General features: G+C 35.5%; 1 protein-coding gene across 1 annotated transcript in view; it reads left to right on the top strand.

The window, feature by feature from the left end:
• Positions 1-5348: 5348 nt before the first annotated feature.
• Positions 5349-25622, top strand: part of GC (GC vitamin D binding protein) — a 38011-nt gene continuing 17737 nt past the window's right edge. Inside the window, exons 1-6 of the mRNA XM_019720975.3 lie at positions 5349-5506; positions 19603-19672; positions 20248-20380; positions 22543-22754; positions 24042-24174; positions 24819-24913. Coding sequence (XP_019576534.3) covers positions 5449-5506; positions 19603-19672; positions 20248-20380; positions 22543-22754; positions 24042-24174; positions 24819-24913 — 701 coding nt within the window. The 5' untranslated portion in view covers positions 5349-5448. The remainder of the gene's footprint in view (positions 5507-19602; positions 19673-20247; positions 20381-22542; positions 22755-24041; positions 24175-24818; positions 24914-25622) is intronic.

Below are 25622 nucleotides of genomic sequence, written 5' to 3'. Positions count from 1 at the left end.
ATAATTAACAATACAACAAAGAATATGTTATGAACAACATGTTACTATACTTAGGCCACATACTACAGATTAGGTAGTTAAGGTGTTTTTTTTTTAAAGGCAGGCTTTTTCTTCTATGTATTCTTCTGACTTGTTTTATCAGTTAACATTTGTAGAATTGAAAATTTTAACACACTTCTCATAAATTAGCCACAATTGAGAAAAACAATGAATTCTCAAAAAAACAGAAGTTATATGAGGTCTGACAGTTATGTTCGTGAACTTGTTGTATGATGTTACTAACCCTTTTGATATGAGAGGGATTATTCATTATGAATTTATACCAGCTGGACAAACAGTTAACCAAGTTCACTATTTGGAAGTGCTGAAAAGGCTGTGTAAAGAAGTTAGGCAACCTGAACTTTTCACCAACATTTCATGGCTCTCGCATCATGACAATGCACCAGCTCACACAGCACTGTCTGTGAGGGAGTTTTTAGCCAGTAAACAAATAACTGTACTGGAACACCTTCCCTAACTCATCTGTTCTGGCCCCCAGTGGCTTCTTTCTTTACCTGAAGATAAAGGAAATATTGAAAGGAAGACATTTTGATGACATTCAGGACATCAAGCGTAGTACAACAACAGCTCTGATGGCCATTCCAGCAAGAATTCGAAAATTGCTTTCAACGGTGGACTAGGCACTAGCATCCGTGCATAGCTTCCCTAAGGGAGTACTTTGAAGGTGACCATAGTGATAGTCAGCAATGACATATGTAGCACTTTTTCTAGGATGAGTTCCTGAACTTAATTGTCATACCTTGTATTATGTGTGTGTGTTGTGAATTGAATGTTTATGTTTGGCTAAAGGCTTTAAGTAAATTTTTCCATTGAAACTGTTATTATTAAACTCATTGTATTATTGTACTAATTGAGGTTAATTAGTAGAGCTTGCATACAAACATTTATCTACAACCAAAGTTCATACTTCCTTTACTGTTCTAAGAGAGTGCTTATTCCACCAGGAGAAAGTCACCTACCTAATCTACCAATGGTGATGATCTGAACTAATCCAGTTAGTGAGAAACACTCTGGTCTTGGAGTCAGATTCTATATTCTAATTTCAAAGAATTTCAAGTACTATTGGTAGGCTCTGAACCTCAACTTTCTTATTCGTAAAATTTATAAAATTTATAATGTTCTGCCTACCAATGCATAAATTGATGTCCAGAGCAAATGAGTAAGTATAGAAAAGTGAATATGAACTGTAAAGCAATTTTAAAATATATGATATAGGTGTATTAGTACTCAGCTCTATGTTCACACTGTCAAACAGACTTTTTTTAATAGTTATAACTTTGCACCAAATTTTCTTTGTGGGAATGTAGTCAAGTCCCAGATATCTGAAGATGACAAATAATATATATAAATAGAATAACAGAAATAGCCAGTGTTTGTATTACACTCTATTCTTTTATATTTAACTGGACTCCTTTTTCAGAGTGCATCCTCATATAGAATTCACATGGTAGTAACTTGAAAAAAGCAAAAAAAGTAGAAATATGTGGTTATCAATCAATCATTGATTATGCATTAACCTCCTGTTTAAAGTCTATATATTTGAAGTGAAAATCAGAAGTGAACTTTCTAATAGATAATCAGAGATTCCATTAAAAAAAAAAAAAAAAAAAAACAGGTTGGGAATAGAATGAGAATAAAACTTTCTGTTACCAGGAAACAACTTGCCCAGTTCCTTTTATCCCCAACCCAATTAGTTTAAGTATGACCTAAAACTGAGCTCATCAAATCCCTTTATATTAATATATTTGTCATACATTTCAGTATTCCAAATGGTGGTTTGACTGAATTGGATAGCAATTTAACTGCTATCCAATCAATACAATCAAAAGGATGTCTGAGTCGCACTAAACTCTAGGAATATCAAGAATGAGAAAAACAATGTGAAAACAACTTATGTTATAGGGAACTTAAAAAAAAAATTAAATCATACAAAACATCAAGTTTTCACATTACTTGTCCAGTGTATAGTGAAAAAATTACTACATATGCAAAGAAATAGAAAAATGTCACCCATAATCAAGATAAAAACAAATCAATAGAAACCAACTCTGAGATGGCCCAAACACAGTATGTACGTAGTCAACAAAGACTACAAGGAAACATTTATTAATTTAGAAAAAGATTTAAAGGATAATGTGTTCGAAGAATTAGAAGTAAACATATGAGTAGTCTTAATGAATAAACAGAATCTCAGCAGCAAAATAGAACCTATTAAAAAAATCAAATAGAAATTCTTTGAATGAGATTAGAGATGGAAGAATAATGAACTTGAGACTAAACAATTATCCAAAATGAAGAACAGAGAGAACAAAGTTTAAAGAAATTGAGTAGAACCTCAGAAATGTGTAGGATAATATCAAATAGTCTAATACACCATTGGGAGCTTGAGTATTTAAAGTCCCCAAGAGAAAAGAGCTAGAATGTGTCAGAAAAGTACTTCAAACATAACAGCTGAACATTTCATATATTTGTAAAAACAAACAAACAAAAAAAAAAACACATTGACTTATACATAGATACAAGAAGTTTAATGCATGCTTATCAAGACAAATATGAAAAGAACAACATTATGTACAGAGGAAAACTACTGAAAGCCAAAGGTAAAGTGATAATTTTGGATGCAATCAGAAAGAACGAAGACACTACATACAGGACAGCAATAGGATAATGTAAGAGTTTCCAAGCAGCCTTGGCAGGAAGAGAAAAACGTGATAGGGAAAGAACTAAAGATGGATTTTGTCTCACAATTTTGCCTACAACTAGCTTTACTGAGGGAAAATCCTAATTTTTTTCTGAAGCTAATGGCAAGATAAAGAAGAGGGAGACTACTTCCAATCAGTTCTTTATGGGCAAAATAACTCCTGTAAAATTCCATTGGGTCAATATTTAATGAATAATTTTTAAAAAATATTTCTGTAATAAATTTCTGAGTTGCTGTAACTATCACTGTAACAGTGTCAGAAGATTTGCCTTCGTATTTTTCACCCTTTTTCCCCATCTGACTTATTTACAGCAGCCATTGCAACATGAGACCTCTCGTTTAGGCCAATTATGATTCTTTCCAATTTTAGAATCAATGTAAGCAATCAACATTTGAAAGATTAAGGAGAGTTACATAAATAAGACTGAGAAAAGGTTCATGTATTTAGCTCCTAGCATGTGAATGCCAATTTTCAGTTAGAAAAAGATAAACTCTGCCAAAAGAATGCATTTGGCAGCTAGTGTTGAGATTTCTCAAGAGAACACCTAAATGAGATGTTGCAATTCTTGCTACATGTAGTTTATCATTAAACAAAAGTGGTTGATGTTATTGCAAAAGCAAAGACAATTTTTTTTAAAAAACGAAAGAATAGATTGGTCTTAAGCTCTGTAACCAAATCATAGGAAACAAGTAGCTGTATGTTTGAATGAATTAATCATCAGAAAATGACTGAAATACCATTAAATGAAAAACTACAAAAGTACATATGTTGTATTATCTTAAATAAAGATGAAAACTATAATGTGTTAACAGTTATTCTCTGAATTCTGGGTTTGTCAATTATTTTTAAACTCTTTGGTACTCTTTTAGAGTTTCTTTGTTTCCAAATAATTTACAGTAAGACTAATGAATTTTTTAATTAACTTATAAAGTAAACTAGGAGTTTAACCAAGGGAAAAGTTTAGATTTGTGGTAGGCAGAAAGTTAATTTTTGAACAAGACTATCTTCCCGTATTCACTCCAACAATGTTCACACTATCTACTAATTTCCTTTACCACATGGGTTTCCATTGGCCTTACACAGATATCTCTTGCTTAGTTATCTTTTTTCCAACTAACTGGACTCTATTTTCAGAACCTAACACCCAGGTATTTTCAATATAGATGGAGAATCTGACGAAAAATGTAACTGCTTAGTGCAGCTTATCAAGATTTTGATGGAATTGGCCCATGCAGTTAATCCTTAGCTACTAAATTGATAATGGAATTCTATATCACTTATCGGTGATAGTGCTAAACCTAGGATACAGGGCTGGTTTTAAATTTTCCACTGAGTTCCAGGCCTCATTGATTCCAACGATCTTTTCAGATATTATACATTTGGAAAGCCAGTGGAGAAAGTGATAATAGCTAGAATACGACTAATAGAAAACATTAAGGCATGGTATTATGTGGTTGATGTTATGGCAAACCCTACACGTGAATTATCTTAATTAAATTCACAACAATCTTATGACAAAAGTACTACGAGTTATCACCACTTTGCATATGAGAAAAATGAGACTTAAAGAGACAAAATAATTTCCCAAGATTATGTAGTCAGTAAGAGCTGAGTAGGGATTTGATTCTAGAGCCTGCATACCCAACCCCTACCTAATCCTGCCTTCCTGAAAAGAGGGCTATTATAAGAACCAGGAGCTGACTTAATTCCAATGAATGGTAACTACTTGTGCCTCTCTGGGCAAATCACAGAATCTGTCTAGGACTTTGTTTCCTCTTCTGTAAATTGAAGATGTTGAATTCCATGCTGTACAAGGCCACAAGAACTCTCAAATTATAGTATCCTAAAATAAACTAGTGGTATGGTATTAATAGAAAGAACTTTAAATTAGGTATAGAAAGTCCAAGATAACTTTTGTGATTTGGGGACAGTCATTTAACCTCTCTAGTCATTTGCCTCAAGAAAAGTTATTATATATGTGTGTGTATATATACATTTATGTGTGTGTGTATGTGTGCGTGCACGTGCGCACATGTGCGTGTGTCTGTATCTCAGTAGCTTCAAAAAGTTTAATATAGAACCTAAATATAAAGTACTATCCCATCCCCTTCAATACATTTTATAACATTGAATTATGGATTTGAGCAATTGTGATAAATTGGCTTCTCACTCTTGTTTTTCCCCTTATCACTTAAAAAAACTAGTCTGCAGTATTTTAAGGTAATCCTTATTTGCAGTAGGTTGAAACAGAGAAGGAAGAAGGGAGGGAAAGAGAAACACAGAAACCTCCAAGTTTCTATTTATATATGAGAAAGGTAGGGAATGTCCAAAAAAGACATATAAAGGAGAAGCAGGATGTACCCACTAATAAATTAAATAAATGTTAGTAAAAAGCAGCAGTGGAAAATAATCTGTGTATACCCTGACTCTTTTTCAGTTTGACAAAGTTAATGATTAAAATCTCCCAGATTTGTCACTGCATTTTCCCCAGGGTGTTTATTTGCCTTGATTGATATTATTTTATCTCTGTGGGCCAAGGATGACTGCCCTTTCTTCTGTGTAGAGATTAATAATTGATTAGTTCATAGTTGGGAAATAGTAAAAGGGAATTGATTACTTTGGGCTGCCATTTTTTACTGGGTAACCTGCAGGAAACAGGAGTGCTGCAGGTCTTGCCGGCAGGAAAATGAAGAAGGTCCTGGTTCTCCTGCTGGCTGTAGCATTTGTGCATGCTCTAGAGAGAGGTAAGACTTCCAGTGGTGTGACTATGTATGAGAACTCTTACTAGTCTAATTTTCTGTTACCTTTTTAAAAAACTATACAAATGGTGATAAACAAGAGAATTTGTGTATATGTTGGGGAGAAAGGGAAGAATCAGAGAGAATCATGTCTGAGCTCAAATATGGTATGTAGCCTTCAATTGGAATAGCCAAGAAATCAAGTTAATCTCATGAAAGAAGGAAAGATTATATGATTTGTCAGTTAGCCTTTCTTGCTTTTTTGAAACATGGAGAGAATGGTTTGAAATTAGAAACATTTTAGTTGTTAAAAGATAATGCAAATGGAGGCTATGAAACATCACTGAACATTTTTTCAGACTTCAAATATTTATTGCCATTGAAAGCATAATATACCATATCAATGATGCATGAGGTCAACTGAGATTTCTTTGATCCTCTTCAAGAAATCCTTCCTGTATGTGTAATATTTGGAAATGCATTATGGTTTTTAAAATATCCCAAATAAAATAATTAAATAGCTATGAAACATGACTATTAAAAGATAATTGAGCTATATTTTTTATTAAGATTATTCTTCAAATGGTATCTCCATCTTTTAGCAATGTTTAAAACCTTTTTAAATGATACAAGCTGAAATTATGCATATAACTTTGTGGAAAGTTCCCATGCTGCAAAATTTATAATCAGTTTCAATTTACTTTCCTGGCTGATTCTTTAATGCTTCTAAGGGAATCTGCATTCATCCTGCTTTGAAAAATTAACTTTCATTTAGTGCTTTCAGCTAATAATCTCATCTAAATCATACATTAGTATTCATATTAATACTGTATTTAACCATTGGAATAAAGTATGCGTACTATGTATGTACCAGGAATTATTGGTATTAACTACAACATGAATAAGCTTACTGTGGACATTTTCTTATTCTTTTTACTTTCACTTTTCCTTGATCTTAGTTTTATCATTCAAATTATTTAAAATTTTGTCTTATTCACCCATAGATTCTTAAATAAGCTATGGATCTTTATGTGAGACTACAAAGTCTGAGATATATTGGGGTATAGATAAGAAAAATAAATTGTGTCCCTTACAAGACCTCTGAATACGCCAAGACCCAAGAAACCTTACAAGCTTACTGTTTTGCCCAAGGTTTCCCTGGAGCAGATATGAACCTGAAAACTCCTACGGAAGCAGGTTTAGTTCAGAATGTTCAAAAGAGAGAAGGTCCAGTCCTGGAATTATATGCAGACTCCATAATATGGGACATGAGTGACCATTTTGGACAACTGACTCAATAAGTGTACACTGGTCTCACCTCAAAGACTTACGGTGTCCTTTGAAAAATAGCAGATTATTCTGCAACCTCTATTTTGACATCCTCCTGTATTCTCTGGCTTTGATGAAATGAATGCTAAAAACCTCAAGCCAGCTGCCTTGAAAGTATAAACTTCACAATGAACTTCAAATTACCCATGTGCCATAGGTCTGATGATATTCTCTGAGACAGATATTTATAAGCAACAAATATTCAACATTTGGAAATGATGCTCCTGACTCATCAGTCCTCTATTCTATAAGGCCTGAGCATGACCCAAATACCAAGTTAGTGGTTTACTCGGAAGCTAGGCAAGTGCCCTCTGGCAGGAAGTTACAAAGTATATGGATAAAGGAGTTGAGAGAGCTTTGGATGGTGAGGGATTGGTTTGGGCTGCAGCTCTCTCTGCCTGTTACAGTTCTGGAGAGCTACCTGATCATCTACAGCATTTGTTTAGAATACCTCTTCCAAAGTACATTCCACTCAAGACTTGTCTTGGAAAAAAGTTCATATGGCCAAACACATTTAAGAAATAAAACATGCATTAGTCCTTCTTGGTTAGTTCACAATCAATGCCTTTATTGTCCCAATGGTTTTGTCTGAGAAGTCCTACCAGAAAGAAACCTTATTTAACTCAGAATTCCCCAAGCATACTGGCTTTTACCTAAAATGCCGAGACTCCATGAAAGTATTCTTTGGAAATTGATACTGCTGTAGCTTAACATGAACATCAACTCCAGTTAGGCCAGTCCTCTTTAATCAAGCAGCACTGGGAATTCAGTTCACATCTGGGGAGAGACGGCTTATCAAATGTGCCAAATCTAGACGGTGTCATAAGAAAACATCCACTTTAGCTACCCCTTGAAAGGCAAAAAGGCGGTGTTTGCCAGCTGCCTCCACTTGGCTTCTTTCCCCAGGACTGAAATGGAAGTAGCACTAATCTTCAATGTATCTTTCTCCTCCTCCCCCCCAAAAAAAAAACACAAGTAACAAAGACGGCTGACACAGCTATACAATTACCAAGGAGATAATGCTAACAGGAAATAAACCATTATAGTTTATACAAGCTGTGGGCAAGAATAGGATATTTACTAAGAACATTTTCATTTTTGCTTTAAGCACTTCATTCTCAGCATACATTTTTACTAAATAATATCAAACAGAAAGAAAACCCCCTTTGGGTTGGTGGATGAGCTATATGTTCCTTCTTCCACTTGCTTGTCAAAACAGCCTTAGACAATGTGGGTTATCCCAATCTCCCAAACCACCATGGAATCACTGTTTCTCTTTTTTACAAGTTTCCCGCCCCTTCATCAGTAACCACTTGAAAAACAAAGCTGTCCTAAGTTTGATTCAGGAACATAGCTGTACAGAATGCCAGAGAGAAATAACTTAGGATAAGTAGATATCCTCTCTATTTTTCCAAATAACTTTATAAACTTTCTGTAAAACCTACATATGGTTATTGAGGAGAAGATGTAGAATGTGAGAACTACATGATGAAAAGAAGACAGCCACGTAAAGATCTAGAAGTGAGTTTGAAGTCGGAGGAACTCAGGTGTTAAAGTCCTGAGCTAGGAACAAGCATGGTCCGATCCAAGTTCACAAAGAAGCCAGAGTAAAAGCATAAAAGAGTCTCAGCCAAGAGGGGAAAGGAAAAGGAGCCAAAGCCAGAAAAGGAGCTAACTCCGTCATCAAAAGCAATGCTAACCTTCCTGGACAGCACTAACAATATCACATTTCATTGTTGCGATGTGCGATGCCTGGTGTGCACCCATCATCATGTGTGTGGCGTAGGGATAAGTGTGCACATTCTTTAAAAGGCCACAGATGAATCGATATAGGAAGGAGATGAAGAAATCCTTAAAAGGAATCGATAACTCTCTCCTCTACTATCTATGAAAGTATCCAGTATCCAGTATTAATTCTGCCCACTGCAACCTTTCTTTCTCCTATTTTCCCCCATTCACCCTGCTGCACCCACACTATCCTCTACACTGTCCCATACTCTATGAACTCTGTACCTCAGGGCTTCGTACTAGTCCTCCCTCCTCTTAGATCCCTGATCCCCCTGATAATCCATGTAGCTCCCTTCCTCGCCTCCTTCTGGTGTTTGCTCCAACTTCATGTACTGAGAAGGCTTCCTTGACTAACCTATCTCAAATAGCACCTACCACTCCATTTTTCTCTATTCCTGTACCATGCCTTTTTTTTTTAGCATTCATCACCTTACCTTATCACCAGGTGTTCATTTGTTTATTGTAATGAATTAAAATGTAGACTGTAAAATGTAGAATTCTGGCAGAACCAGAATTTTACACTAATTAGTTGGGTTTACAAAGATAATGCTATCACTTGCATTGCTGCCTTTATTTGAGTTCCCTCAGATAAAATATTTTGCTACTGTACGACCAAGTATAAGAGGGAAATACCTGTCACTATCACCAGTGTAGGGGGAATTAAGTGAAACTCATGCTGCTTACTCTGAATCATCCATAACTGGTGCCAACACCAGATTATCCCTATCCCATGAAACTAGCTCTGTCTTCTAACTTCCCTGTTTTCCTGACACCATCATATCTGGGTTATTTATGTTCAATCCTATAGAGCCTTCTTGGACTTCTTTCTTCATCTTATTATCCATATTCAATCATTTCCACATTCTATAAAATTCAGCCTTGAAATGGATCAGACTTGTACATAGAGTTCTAATGTAGAAACTGCCTCAGTATTCCTTTTGCATCTCTCCTTTACCTTCTGCATATGCCTGGTTCTCAAAGTCTGTGAACACCACCTCTCAAACCTACTAGGTTTCCATTTACATTTCCACACACTGTGCTAGTCCAGGCCTTTGTTCCCCTTTACCTGACTATTATGTCTTCCTAACCAAATCCCTGCCTCCCACCCCTTGCCCAATTCATTATTATTAAAATACAATATAAAACTTGACATGATGTAATAGATGGAGTCTAAAAATGAATTGATTACATTAAAAAATCAGAATCACTATTGTGAGATTAATGAAATGATGGGTTTGAGCATGTGCAGCTGGCTGGTGGGATTCTAGGGATCAAGCTGTCTGATACGAATCCACCCCAATTCTAATTTCTGTTTCATCACCTGATGGTGGGTGTGACCTCAGGCTTAAATATTAATGAGTGTGTGGTAGGCAGAATGAGGGCCCTCCAAAAATGTCCACATCCTAATGCCCACAAACTGTGGATAGGTTAGGTTACATCACAAAGGAGAATTAAAGTTGCAGACGGAAGAAGGTTGCTAATCAGCTGAACTTAAAGTAGGATTGTCTGGGTGGGACCAATGGAATCACAAGGATCTTTAAGGTGGAAGAGAGAAGCAGAAAAGAGGTGACAAAAAAAAAAAAAAAGGGCACAGAGAGACACAAAGTTGCTGGCTTAGAAGATGGAGGAAAGTAGCCTACAGCTAACAAATGTAGGCCACCTCTAGAAGCTAGAAAAGGCAAGGAAATGGATCCTCCCTACAGCCTCCAAGAGGAACTTAGCCCTGCTGACACACTGATTTCAGCCCACTGAGACCTGTGTCAGATTACACAATAGAACTGTAAGGTACAAAAATCTGTGTTGTTTAAGGCACTAAACTTGTGGCAGTTTGTTACAATAGCAGTAGAAATGTAATGTGGTACGCTTCTGGGTCCTGTGACTAGCTGGGACTTCCTGAAGAAAAGGAACATTGAGTCAAGGCATCTCATTGTTGATAGACTACCATTTTATTGGCCAGATCCAATAAAGTTGGGAGAGTTGGCCAGGAAATGACTGCGGTACATATTAACTAAATTCCCTGCTCCCTGGGAGTTTTCTGTTTTTACCTTCTTTTCCATATTCCTCTGACCAGAAATAATTTAGCCTATCATGTGAGAGGACTAAAGGAATCATATATCTATATCATAAGGGAATATAAAATCTGATACTATATATTATCGCTGGATTTTACTATAAGAACCGTTGCTAACATTCATTGAGTGTTTACCACATGTTAGGCAGGAGATGTGCTAAGCATTTTTATATAGATTAACATGTTTCATATAACAGCTTTATGGAGAAGGTACTATTTATCTTAAATCCAAGATTTCTATTATTTGAACACAGCTTGAGTTGGTCATTCCCCTACATGAATATATTTCAATAGATAACCTATTATCTTAAAAAAAGAAGCAAAAGTTTGACTATCAAGCCTTTCTGTGTTTAAGTCCCATACTCCAGTTTCCTTATCCTCATTAATCTCTAGACATGACTTGTGATTTTCCAACTTCAAGTAAAATTCTCTCCTAATTCATTTACTCCTGTTAAAATCCTACTTATCATTCATGGTCCAGCTCAATTAGTATAGTAGTTCTTTACTTGAAGCTGTCTAAAAGCCTTCTTCCATTCTAAAATTTCAGAATGCTTTGCTTCAATTTCTCCTGTGGCAATGATCACTATTAGTGTTGTACACTTATCTCTACTTCCAGACTTCTTTTCCTTAAGTATTGATGGCTTTAGAGTTTTCTTTTGCATAGTAACTTACTCTTGGTATACATGGTCAATAGAGATTTGTCTCATGCAAATGTATAAAAATAATCACAAACTGACTCAATTTAGCTAGTAATAATAACTGACAAGTACATGCTGTTTACCGTGGAGGGAACAGGTACTATTTTAAGCATTTTACATATACAAGGTGTGATCAAACAGTATGATGAATGCGTAAATAAAAAAATTATTACAGTAAAAGACACGTTGCCATCAGAACCCCTCAAAATACTCCGCCTCGCTTCGAACACAATTATCCCATCGTTCTTGCCACTTTCTGAAGCAGTTCTGGAAGTCCTCTTTCATGAGTGTCTTTAATTGTGTTGTTATGCCTCCATGTCCTGAATTGATTCAAAATGTTTTCCTTTCATGGTCCTTTTGACTTTGGAGAAGAGCCAGAAGTCGCATGCCAGATCTGGGGAATATGGTGGAGGAGGACACACTGTAATATTTTTTTGACAGAAATTTCCATACGAGAAGCAATGTGTGACACGGAGGTTTTCTGTTGTGATCACAAAATACAGTGAATGCTGTTACCAAATGCCATCCAACGGAAAGGCAGGGATCTTCAATATGGGAAGTGGCACGTTGAAACTTAGTAACAGTGTGTGACAAGTTTCAACTTGTTTGCTGCAGTCGGATGTGAGCTATGGTTGAGAGAAGGCGTGTTTTAAAGTGTGCCATAAATCATCCTCCATCAGGACAACACTCCGTGTCACACATCACTTCTGGTGTACAGCAACTTCTGTCAAATAAAAACATTATGGTGTGTCTCATCCACCTTATTCACCAGATCTGCACCATGAGACTTCTGGCTCTTCCCTAAAGTCAAACTGATTCAGGACATTGAGGCAGCCACAACAGCACAACTGAAGACACTCACAAAGGACTTCCAGAACTGCTTCAGAATGTGGCAAGAACGATGGGATAAGTGTGTTCAAAGTAAGGGGAACTATTTTGAGGGGGATTAATGGCAATGTGTCTTTTAATGTAATAAATTTTTTTGAATTTAAACATTCACTGTATGTTTTGATCACACCTCATTGTATTAACTAATCTAATCTTCACAACAATCCTCTGAAATACAATTGTCTCCATTTTACAAATGAGAAGGCTGAGGAGGAACAGACAGGATAGAGAACTTGACCTTGGTCTCACTATTAGCAGGGATTCAAATCCAGGCAGTCTGGATCCAGGATCTCATCCCTAAATCATGATAAAACAGCCATGGGTATTTTCTCTGGCCTTTGTGGTTTGAGTCAGCAAGGTGTCCTTAAAGTTTAACTTGATTTGTTGTCAACATTTTAAAATCTGAGGATTTCACGTAAAAATCCAGATTTCGAGTTTCTCCAAAAGCATGAGAAGATGTAGCAATAGGGCCAAGTTTTCACATGGCAACAATGACCTGGAGCTGAATTATGACTGGCCCTTTTCAAGTAGAACCATGAAACCAATACTGGGCATTTTTCTTTCTTCACTTGGATCAAATGTTAAGTTACACAGTTCCCACATCCTAAGGGCATTGAATATGCTATCCTTGGTGTCTTGGATAGTATCTAATAATGAGTCTTCAGTTTCTCGCTGGAATTTCATAATTAGAAAATTGCATTCCATTAAGTAAAAAAAAATTGTTAATACTTCAGCATAACAATTATGTGCTATAGAATTGTTTTAGCCTTGTAAAAAGTTTATACAAATAGTTTTTATAATTTAAAAAAAAAGATCACTAACCTTTGAAAAGGAATTTACCATATACAAAATAATGCCATTTATGGTGTAATCTTCTGGACTTAAAAAGGCATTTAATGGGCTCAAGAGATCTGATTGACAAAAACCATGTATGATGATAGAGACAGATAGTGATAAAAATGAACATTATAGTCTTGTCATTGGATTAAGTGTATATATGGAAATTATGTAGTTTTAAGAGCTATTGAGATGTGTGGATTGATAGGAAACAGTGAAAAAAAATCATGTGTCCAATATTTTCTGAATTGTTTTAAGAGATAGAGTACATGGTTAGCTAATGAAGCAGAATCATCACCTCTTCCTGTTTTTATCATCTCAAAAGTATACAATATGGAAATATGATTTTGCCATTCCTTATTGAATAATACTTTCTTCAGATTTCATAAGAAATGCTTAATGAGTTGGCTTTTTGAGTACTCATATCTGTCCAGAATTGTGCCAGGCACTCGGGACCTAACAATATGATCTTTGCATTGAAAGAACTTTCACAGAAAATAAGACAATTCTGCTTAAAGGAAACATGATTAGTATTGCACTCCTCTCTAAGATCTGTTAGCAAATACCTAGTGAGTTATTACATATCCCTGTCTCTACAGAGACCAAAACACTGAACTGAGACTTTCAGCCAAACTGCTTACCGTTCTATTTGCAAGGTTTAACAAACTTGCAAGCTTGTCTTTAAAAAGGGAATATGAAAAGGAAGAATGAACTTTGCCAGGACTGGTAGTAATAAATGAAGACTTCAGAAGGTCAGGAATAATAAAGAATCTTTCAATACCATGAAAAGAATAATATTAGGTTGGTGCAAAAGTAATTGTAGTTTAAAAGGTTAAAAATCATTGCAAAAACCGCAATTACTTTTGCACCAACCTAATAACTAAATTTCAATAGAATAATTCTCAAACTCACAGATAAAATAAGCTCAAAAAGTTGATTGATTATTTGGATGTTAACACAATTTTCCCTAGAAACAATTTATACATAAAGATGAAGTTTTTAAAATGACACAAAAATATGTAGTAAATGTAGGAGGTGAACTGTAATAACTACAAATCTCAAGATTTTTGTGATATAGTATGTAAAAATATTTGGAACAGTACCTGCCAAATTGTTCACACTCAAATATGAACCATTATCACGATACTATTTTTTTCTTGTATTGCTTTAAAATCTAAACCCTGCGATGCATTGTTTCCAAGTTGGGATGCAGGGAACATCACCCTCACCCATCCCAAAGGTGGGAGAGGGAAACTTGCACCCGTTTTCACCCCTGCAAAAGCATTTGTAGATGTCAAGATGCCCAACCTATGAAGGGAAGGGGAGGTAGAAAGAGCTGCATGGTGAAGAATGCCTCTTGTGGGACTTTGGTGAGTGTAGCATCTACATAGGCTGCCACCCATGGTGAACCCAAGGGCAGTAGTTTGAGTGACCATCAGGCCACCTATATTGCAACTGTAGTTTCTGGGCAACTGACCCATTGACCTTATATCTATTACTGTTTTTGAATTTTCAAGATTTGAAATGAAGCTCTCTTTGTTCCAGTAATGGCATCCTAAAGATATTTTTTAGGATTATTTTTTAATTTCTTCTAGGTTTGTTAATCTGTAGATGTCATGTAGCTCTCTAGGTTTAGTAATTTAAAGAACTGAATTTCTTTCCAGTGACTCAGACTCAGAAAACTGCACACCTGACAGCAAACATTAGTATCGACGTGAAAAGCCATATTAACGCTTCATATGATTAAAAATATCAATGGAGAGGGAATTTTTTTAAAAGCCTGAAAATTAAATAAATGTTAATTCCATTGTCACTTTTTCATTGACAGAGTTTCTAATGATATATCAACCATTTTGTTTAGCTCCAATAATCAGGTTGGCTTCCTAAACCAGTCCAGCAATGTTTAATTTCTCAAGTAAAAGCCACTACTCTGAAATCACCAATATCTAGCCTGACTGTTTGAATAAGCACTGCAAACCATATTCTTAAAAGGTAAAGTTTAAAAAAAAAAATCAAAAACAAATATACTGACCTTTTCTGATACAGATGATCCTGTCAGAAATAAAATGCCAAAGGAATAAAATTTCAAAACTATAAAATTCCAACAGAGCTCTAAAACCCCATGATTCTTCAAAAAACAATGGGAAATAGCAACTTAAGACAGTTCGTAGGATTCTGTATAAGCATGTATCCAGTTCAATGGTATATAAACAGCTTCTCTAGGTGACCAAATTGGTTTTAGAGAAAGATTCTAAAAAAAGTTAAAGCACTCAAAATACTTATTTTAGTAAAGTTTATACCAAGACAGTGAGTATCTTATTGACTCAGCCCACTAGACTGAAAGTTCCATGAAGGCAGAGATGTGTCTATTTTGCTCTCCATCATAATTCAACATTGAACCCAATGCCTCACACAGAGTAAATCTTCAAAACATGTATGTTGCATGCATGAATGAATATTGTCAGCTGTGTTAGGAGAGGTGAGTTACATGGAGCACTAAAGATTTCTTGAAAGTAAATCAAATTTGTTTTCAAAAGTCCAGAATCAGACATGGCTAATCAGAATGTTTCACAATGCAGATAGAAATAAGACATGCTATTACAAAAAGCAAAAATTCTGTTAATGAAATTTGTAAACATTTACTGTTGAGATGTCACTGTGTGAAAAAGATTTCACCAGTGTCACTAAGATTATGCAATGTTTACAGGGGCCATGTCAAAGTCCAGACCACCCTCTTTATAACCACATAGCACATTAACAAAGTATGTCATTTACAATTCATTCAAGATAGGATTTAATCATATGAGTCAAAGCAAGCTCGACTGGCATGAAAAAAATATTAAGCAGTATTCCTTGGAATGAGAAATCAATTTTAAACAACCACACTGCAAATTAACTTCAGTATTTGTTGTTTTTTGGAAGATGAGAAAATGATTAACATATTTGCCTAGGCTTGTAAGCTATATATGTTTTCTTTGGATAAATGAATAAATATTTTTTTTAATCAGAAATATATTTCAAGCGGTCCACCTGAAAGATACATGGTGCAACAGCCTCCTCTACAGATCGGTTTTGTATGAGCGGTTTTACCCTTATATTTTAATTCTGAACTTTCTCAATGCCTCCCTTTTGGGCTTCTGTCATACCCAAGGCTGAATGTTGCAGCAAAAAATGGTTCCAAAACCATTTTAAGTCTTGTGTAGTGAATCTAGTTTTCCACTTTTCTCTAATAATTTTGTGTTCTAAGTAATGCCTGTGGATTCTAATGTACTTCTGTGCAAACACAAGTAGTTGATTTAATTAAAGCTATTTAACAAGGGATAATCTGTAGTGGCCATTTTTACTACATTCACACGTACTCACACATTCCTGCAACACACTGAACGAAAACTAATTTTTTGGTGAAGTAAGAAATCTGAACCTGGAAGGCTAGAAACAAAATACTTCTCAAAACGTTCATCATCAGAGGTGCGGCTCTCACTTTGAATGTTATTGAATGGTTACAATCAAAAGTATTAACAAAAATAATCTTTGCACTTTAATAGGGAGATTTTATTAAACAAAGTTAGTTCCTAAGCATTAAAAACAGAAGATTCTTATTAGAGCTATTTTTTGTAAACACAGTGAGCTTTGGGAAAAAAAGATTCCATATAATTTCTTACTACTTCTAAAAGAGATTATTTTATAATCCCTTGTAAGTGATCTTAAAGATCAAGAAGATACAATCTTGTACTAAAATCAGGAGTCTTTAACATATATGATTATTTAAACCCATTTGAACATTTCCAGTAACAAAACACTTCTGGAAAAAACTCACTTCTTCAAAAACTCACTTCTTCAAGCTGTTTATCATTTCAGATATTATTTAATCATGGTGACAGTGAAGTTCTCACATTGAACCAAAATCTATTGGCAGCCATTTTTCCTAGCTCTACCTTAAGAACAACATAAAACAACTCTATTGACATCCTAATGTTACAGGGGACAGCTCTACCTTAAATTCTTCCCCTCTATGTCCTAATCACCAATCCCACAGAATACCATTAATAATTAACAGAAATTTTCTGCCTTATTTTGACCTTTTGAAACAGACAATATTCAACCTTGTAAACTAGTCAATAAATTCCAGAAAGTGTACTAGATGTGAAGGTTCTCAGATATAACAGAGGTTTGCTGCAAGTGGTTTTTTGTACTCCATTGACTATTAGCTTTACCAATCCTACTGTATTTGTTCTAGTTTCCAAGATAATGTGAGATTGAAACATGTGGGGTTTTTTCTGTGATTTTGATGGTATTTGAGTTGGTCCCTTACTACAAAGTATTGCTTAAGAATGTCTTTGTTCCTCAATTCTGACTCTTCTCATCTCAGTAACACACTTTGAGCTTTCCACCTAAAAGATACAGAGAGCAACAGCATCCTCTACAGGCAATTTTCACCAGTATCGGGCATTTTCACCATTAAATCTAACAAATCCTAAACAGATTTATTTTTAAAGAAGAAGAAACACCTCTTTAGCCTATATCCAACCACCACCACCCTATCCTGCACTCCGAACCATAAAACAAAAATTCCTGTCCTGGCTTATGCACTGTCACTCTTCCACAGAATTGTAACTGTTAAGGAGGTGATGACCTCCCTAACAGTTGGGGGTAAAAAGGCATGACAGCAACTGCCATCTCCTGAGATGGATTTTCAAATATTTGATGCCAGGAAGATAAGTTACTAAAAGTTAAAATCACTTATCTCAGAACAAAAACAGAGCCATTTATATACTTCTTATTTTTTTTCTTTCCAAAGGATATAAAGTATGAGAAATTTTCCAAGACTTATTTGCATAAAATACGTATCAAGGAAGAAAAATATTGACTACTTTCCATGTATCCACCCTGTTATGTGTGGAATAGGTGTGTTGAACAAGTGGGTTTCACGAACAATAGAAAACTCATCTCCTCCTGTGCAAACTAGCTCTTCCCAGTCACGTGAATGGACTGACCAGTAGATTCTGTGATTTTTCTGCTCACTCTCAAATAAAAAGTCCTCTGATCCTTCTGAAGCACTAAATAACTACCTCATCATAGATGTGGGACTATCTGCTTGTCTTAAATAGTCAACAGTTTGTAAATTTGCTTAAAGTTGAAACTATGCCCCCAGATCAGGCCTGTTTCAGTCCAGTTGCCTATAGTGGGAAATGGAGACATATACGTTTTCCTCTCTTTTTCTCTGCTTCCTCTCCTCTTCTCCTTCCTCACACTCTAGGCTGCTTTTGGCTCCTCAAACACAGGGAAGGAAGAAGCTAGCAGGAGAAGTAAATAGCAGGAAAACCCGATTCAGTGGGCAGCTTTGTGAACTAGTGTTTTGTCCTCTGGCTATGGGAGATGTTCCATGTTGACATTTTCTGTTTGTGGCTTCTTTGGAGATCCCTTTCCCATGATCCCTGGGGATCTCTCACATCCAGCTGGCACCTTAAAACTTTCCTTTGGCCCTCTGATTTTCAAATTGTCTGCCCCTGCAATGGAGGTGTCCCACTGTTGGCAGCCCTGCTGTGCTTTAGATAGCCCTTTTTTGAGGGGAGGAGGAGAGGCGGAGAGAGGGGAGGGAGAATGAAAGGGGAGAAGGGGAGCAGGAACATTTTAGACAACTCCAGGCCAGCTTGCTCTCCTGCGTTATCTATATCAGGTCCATAAGCCACAGCACTAATTCCCACTCATAGCCTTCTCTTGTGTTTCCTTAAGCCACTGAATCAGTCCCCTCACTCTTTAGATTTCTCCAGTCTGAATCAGACACCTTCCATTGTACCCCAAACTCTAAGGGAAAACTACCAAGATCTGAGTGTTTTCCTTGAAGTCCCTCCCACTATGTTTGAAGTGAGTGGAAGCACTCCCCACCATTCCTCCAAACCCACCACACTGCCAACTTTCTCAAAAAAATATTTTGCCTAATTTTCATCTTTTCCCTCAGCTGAATTCCTAGCTTTTACTTATAGAGTCTGGAGGTGGGTAATGGAGCAAGCGTGACACAACACTCACTCTCACACACCTCCTTTAAGGTCCCACATAATGAGGCTAACTCTTTACTTTGGAATGTAGACAGACTCTACATTTTTTGTTTGTTCTTGTTTGTTTCAAGGCCTTAGTTAAAACTGAGATAAAGAAGGGAGGGACAAAATGTCCCATTTTAGCATTATAATAAGATGGAACCCAGGAAAATAATCGCCATATCAATAGGTTCTGACTCTTGACTGATATACTTTCAGTGTTAGTTCACTCTTTTTTCCTATTGTCCATTAAAATTTGTAGTATGCTGTAAAATTCTGATCCATTTTGATAAAACAGCTAGAAAGGCACCCCAAAATGCAATGGTATATAGCTATTGAGAAAATGCTACTTTCACTACAGAAAAGTCATGTGAAGGATTCCTTTATACATATGTATTTAATGTCACATTCATTAAAAGGGAATAAATACAAAATTTTCTATTTTTTGGTTCCCAGGACGAGATTATGAGAAGGATAAAGTTTGCAAGGAACTCACCAGTCTGGGAAAAGATGACTTCACATCTTTGTAAGTATGAGGTATTCACCCACTCTCTCGGTTACTTGACCTTGAATGAAAATGTGTGTGAGGTAACTTTAGTTCAGCATGAAGAGCTGAACTGATCAACTGATCTCTGCTAAGATTAAGAGGATAGAGCCCAGGCAAATGGAGGACATCCAAAGATTCCAGTTGAACTGTTGTTACTATGGTCTAAGAATTTGTTACCAGTACGTTTAGGAATGAGTTGAAAGAGAATAAGTAAGCATAGTTTTCTAAGGTAAATTAAAATGCAAATAGTACATGCTAGGACTGGCAAACAAAGGCAACAAGGTACAGAACAGGTTCATTTGGGGAGGTTTAAGAGAGGAAAGAACGTGAGGCTAGTTCAATGGAACCCTCAAGTCCAACTTCTGCTTTACAAGGTAAATCTACTTAGGACAAAAATTGGTTTTAAAGGCAGCCTTATATTCTTTTCAGGAGTCGAGAAAATGTGGGCAGTGATCCTTTAAAAAACTGAACTCATTTTATATTTTCACCTGTGCACATGTGAAAAAAACTTAATTTAATTCTAATTAATATATTGACTTTATATTTCCCCTCAGATCAATGGTCCTATACAGCAGAAAATTTCCGAGTGGCACATTTGAACAGATCAGTCATCTTGTGAAGGAAGTTGTCTCCTTGACAGAAGCCTGCTGTGCTGACGGGGCTGACCCTGACTGCTATGACGACAGGGTAGGGTTACTTGGCCTGGCCCATGGGAGGAAGTTCAGACAGCCCTTTATGCCATGTCTTGGGGAACTCCTAGTCAGCAACTCCATCTACTCCAACTTTGGGGGAATTATGAAGCCTGTTATCCCTAGAGCCCATATTTATTCCAGCGTAACAAATCAATTTTGCCCATTAGTCCTACAAGGTTCAAATGAAAAAAACAAAGGCATGTGTAGACTCATAAACCTCTTGAAATAATTCTAATGTATTTTGTGTATCTTAAAAGCCTACCCATACCTTTATCATGCCAAGCCTGGTACTGAATGCCCCAGAACAATATAGTGTTAGCTTCAAATTACTTTGAAGTACAAAGGTTTTCCTATATATGTACTACTAGGTTCTGTGTTTTCTCCCCTGAAGTATATATTCAGAAATTAAAATGCTACAATGACAGGGTTCAAAACATAGACTGAAATATAGCTGAAAAAAGCAAAAACACAGGTGTTTCAAGCAACTTATTAATGTAGTAATCACCTGATGAAAATTACATTTAGATGCATCTTGATAAAAACGTCTGTAGTCAAATGACTCCCTGCAGAAACAGTGTTCCAAAGATCTGATCAGAATATATTCTATACAATGATTATTCTTACTAATTAATTGCCTTATCTGATCCTTACCTACTCTCTAATAATTTTATAATCATTTTCTCCCATTACCAAGCTCATAAACAACTGTCATTTTAAACCTGACCTTCTGAACTACCTTAAAATAAACAGGCATCAAACTACCAACCGTGATGAAAATAACAGAACACATTTTAATTTTATTTCATGTATTTACTAACTAATCCGTTGATCTGAAATAAGCTGTAGGATTGTAGGGACAGATCATAAGAGAACACAGTTGGGACTCACTTTTTTTGCACACCACCTTCTTCCTTCTCCTGCTAGATCAAAGCATTTTTCTAATGTGCTGATACTTTTTTCTTTTTAAACGTCATTTTTATTTGAAAGGAGGTAATAAAAAAGGTAAAACAGGAAAGTTGCCAGGGAAAGAAATGGAAAGAAAAAAAGAAAAGAAAAAGGACATTCACTGAAAAGAGAGATAACAGTAAAAAAGGGAGTTCCTAAGAATTCCTAAGTTCTGAGAATCTGATGAAGGTAGATGTGGGAGACGAGAAGATGTTTACTTTTAGTTTATATAACTAATTCATTATGTTGTTTTTCTTCATTGCTAGAAAAGACCTTTAGAAGTTTGTCCTTAAAAAGGTAACAACTAACATGTAAAATAAGTCTAAAGATGTGAAACTACTTTTTCCCATGTAAATCCCAAAACAATTTTTTCCATGATGACTATTTCTGGTTTACACTTTTATTCTAAATTCTTTCTGAAAAGAATATTTTGTTGCTACTGTTATGTTGGTGGTACACTTACCATAGGCTTAGTCTGTTCACATGGATCAGTGTATTAGTGTTGAGGCAGTAGATTAAGTTCTACCAGTGGTTTTCAACCCAGGGTAAACATTAGAATAAGCTTTGGGGTTTGGGGGAAAAACAGATTGTCGGGCTTCATCTCCAACCTATTGAATCAGATTTTCTGCACAGTGCAGCCCACACATTTCTATTTTTATCCACACTATGAGAGATTCTGATGCAAAAGCAGACTCAAGGACCACTCAATAAAAGAATGCAAACCAATGTAAAAGACTAAAGCAGGCAAGAGTTAAGAGTCATCTCCTATAATAAAGGGAAAGGGGGAGGGCAGAGGTAGATCCTCAGTCTCTATGAGGTATTTGCAGCAGAAAGCAGGTAGGGGATTATATCCAAGCTTTTTGAAATGACCTCCTTTATCCGCAGGGACATTACTATCCCCATGGAGAGGCCCTGGGCTAGAGGATAATGCTTGTAATGGCTACAATCAAACACAGTCCACTTATTAAAGAAGGTTCTATTTTCATCCTACTCTGAGGAAAGTCATTTATTAATATAAGACCTTATACTTTCCTATAACTATGATTATACAACTTGCCATGTTGACAAATCATCTCATGAACCTTGGTATAGACAGTTGTTACTAATGAGAACTTTAAAATTTAAGACTAAAGATGTTACACTGAATGGAGAACTACAAACCTGGAAATTGTATACATATTGAGTTTACTTGCTTTTCTTCTCTCATTCTAGACCTCAGCATTGTCTGCTAGGTCCTGTGAAAGTGACTCTCCATTCCCCGAGCACCCAGGAACCTCGGAGTGCTGCACCAAAGAGGGCCTCGAAAAGAAACTCTGTATGGCTGCCCTGAAGCACCAGCCACAAGAATTTCCAACCTACCTAGAGCCAACTAATGATGAAATCTGTGAGGCATTCAGGAAAGATCCCAAGGGATTTGCTGACCAGTAAGCTTCTTTCATGAAAAGTAGAACTTTAGGGCCTGAAATATCAGAAATGTATCTAATAACCACCTATTCTATACAGACACCTCTTCTACAGCAATCTTGACAACTTTCAATAAAAATAACTTGGCTTTCACTCAAGACAGCCCATCTCTGTCATTCCTGATTATTGTAAATGGCTTTCTGAGACAGAGATGAAATCAACTTTCCCAAACTCCCACCCAACTTGCCCTATCTATTTACTAAAGCAGAATCACTTGGATTCCCTGTCCTCATGACATATTTCCAAATATTTGGCAGCTCCCCGTAAGCTAGGGATCTTTCCATACTCCACCTGATAGAATTTTATTGCTGTGTACATTTTTAATACTTAATTTCCAGGAAAGCATAAGAAATAAAGTTTTTTTTTTCCTTATTCCTACAGTACATCCCCAGAAATAGTTGTGAAGTTGACACATGTACAATATAAGTAAACATATTACTTTGACTTTCTCATTGTGTAACATTTATCAGAAGCCACATTATTCATTGCTTCTTTATATTAGTCTTAGAAATCATAAAAATGGGGGGGGGGATTCATTGATAATGGAAATATATATATATATATATATATATATATATATATATATATATATATACACACAAATATATATATTTGTGTTTGTATGTGTGTCTGTGTGTATGTGTATATATATATATATATATATATATATATATATATATATATAAAATGTCATTCAAACTGTCTTTAAAAGTATGAAATCAGGGTCACAATTTTACAAAAATTCATTGGTTTGCCCATTCCTGCAAATTTTCAGAGAGGATTTTGCCCAAGATTTCAGAGCCTCTTTTAGACCCATAGGGGCTTATGCTCCTACAAAATTAAATGATTTCAATAAATAAACCTACACATAGCAATTGTTTAGAACAGTAAACTAAGGTAGATAATGAAAGGTAAATCCATTAATTACATTATTTTAATTAGATCAATCAATATTAATAAACAGCTACCATGGGCATGCACCTGAGACACTAAGCTAATAAAGGTAAAAATGGCCTTCCTCTCAAGCAATTCACATGGAAATTTAGGAAAGAACCTATTTTTATTTAACAAAAATATTGATTAAAAGTGACTGGTATTATAACCTTTTCTGTAAATCCATAGTGATTTTTACATACCAAAACTAGAAACTAACTTAACATGCATCCTTTCTCTATCAAAATGCTTATGAAAAAGATTTTGTTTCCTAGAAATGCTTTGACAAATTCTACTATTTTTCTTCCCCACAGATTTATGTATGAATATTCCATTAATTATGGCCAAGCTCCTCTGTCGCTTTTAGTCAGTTACACGAAGAGTTACCTGTCTATGGTAGGGTCCTGTTGTACTTCACAAAGCCCAACCGTATGCTTTTTGAAAGAGGTAGGTGTCATTCATTACATTGTTACATTATTTTTTTTTCCTTTTATTAATGCTATTCCTATTTTTAAATGGTAGAAGTTCAGATTCTGGAATCAGTAGGTTTCTAACATGCCTCTTTTGCATTATGTTAATTGGAAAAACATACCGCCACCTCTGGGAAAGAAATATCAATAAATGTCTTTGGTCAGGATTCAGTTTTGTAGTCATTAAATAAAGTCATGATATTTTAAATTCCTGTGACTATTTTTTTCAATAGTAATTGACATTCAATATTATATTAGTTTCAGGTGTACAGACTAGAGGTTAGACATTTATATAATTTATGAGGTGATTCCCTCGATAAATCCAACACCTACCAGCAGAGGGAATACATTCAGTCAATAATATTGTAATAACTATGTACAGTGTCATATGGGTGACAGGCTTATTGGGGTGATCACTTTGTGAGATATATAAATGTCTAATCACTGTGTAGTTTTTTGCACGTGAAACTAATATAATATTGTTGTCAATGTTAATTGAAAAATATTTTTTATATAAAATATTTTTAAAATCATGATATTAATAGGGTCATTTTGCGATTCCTGCACACTGCTTTCAATGGACCTTAACCATCTAATGAGATTCTTTAACTTATTTCCTAGAGACTCCAGATTAAACATTTATCACTTCTCACCACTATGTCAAATAGAATCTGTTCACAATATGCGGCTTATGGAAAGGAGAAATCAAGGCTCAGGTAAAGATTAAGTACCATTAGTATGGTTAGCTGTTTGATTCTGTACTATCTATTCATAATATTAGGATTCGTTAAGAAAATGTTTGTAATAGAAGATATTAATTGTAGTCTTATGCTTCAATGATTTCCAAATATATGGCCCAGTTCTTCTTTGTTTTCTCTACACAGAATATGAATAAGGGACGTTATGTTGCAAAACATGAGTTTGTTTTTAAATCAACCTGTTCTATATACTCATGCAGAAAACTGGTAGGCGACTAGAAATTATTTCTTCAACATTCATATTAGCATATGAGTATATCGCAAATACAAGAGCAAATTGTTTTTTGTTTATCACCTATTGTTTGCTTTGCCCATTCCTTTTTTTTGAGATGAGACTTTCTGGATTCTCATTTGTTATATGAAGCTTTGTGCTATATAATATATATCTCTCTTAAGTTTTGTGAATTTATACTAATTACTTAGCTACTCTATTTGTAACCTTCTCTTTGATTTTTGTATGGCTACTCTTAATGCCATATTTTAATTCTGACAGTTTCTATGTTAATACTTCTCTCAAATCTCTTCAGACATCTAGATTGCCAGCTTTATCTTTTCACTATTTATGGTCCTTTAACTCCTTCTACTCCACAAACTTTTTTCCTTTGATGGGAATAAAAAGTCTTTTTCGTTTTGGCACCAGATCCTAAGCTTCCCTAATGGGAATAGA

Source organism: Rhinolophus sinicus, chromosome 1 (assembly GCF_057876585.1).
Source record: "Rhinolophus sinicus isolate RSI-liver-muscle chromosome 1, RSI-T2T, whole genome shotgun sequence".
Lineage (NCBI taxonomy): Eukaryota > Metazoa > Chordata > Mammalia > Chiroptera > Rhinolophidae > Rhinolophus > Rhinolophus sinicus.
The sequence above is the reverse complement of the archived record's forward strand: the minus strand, read 5'-3'. Positions and strand labels throughout refer to the sequence as shown.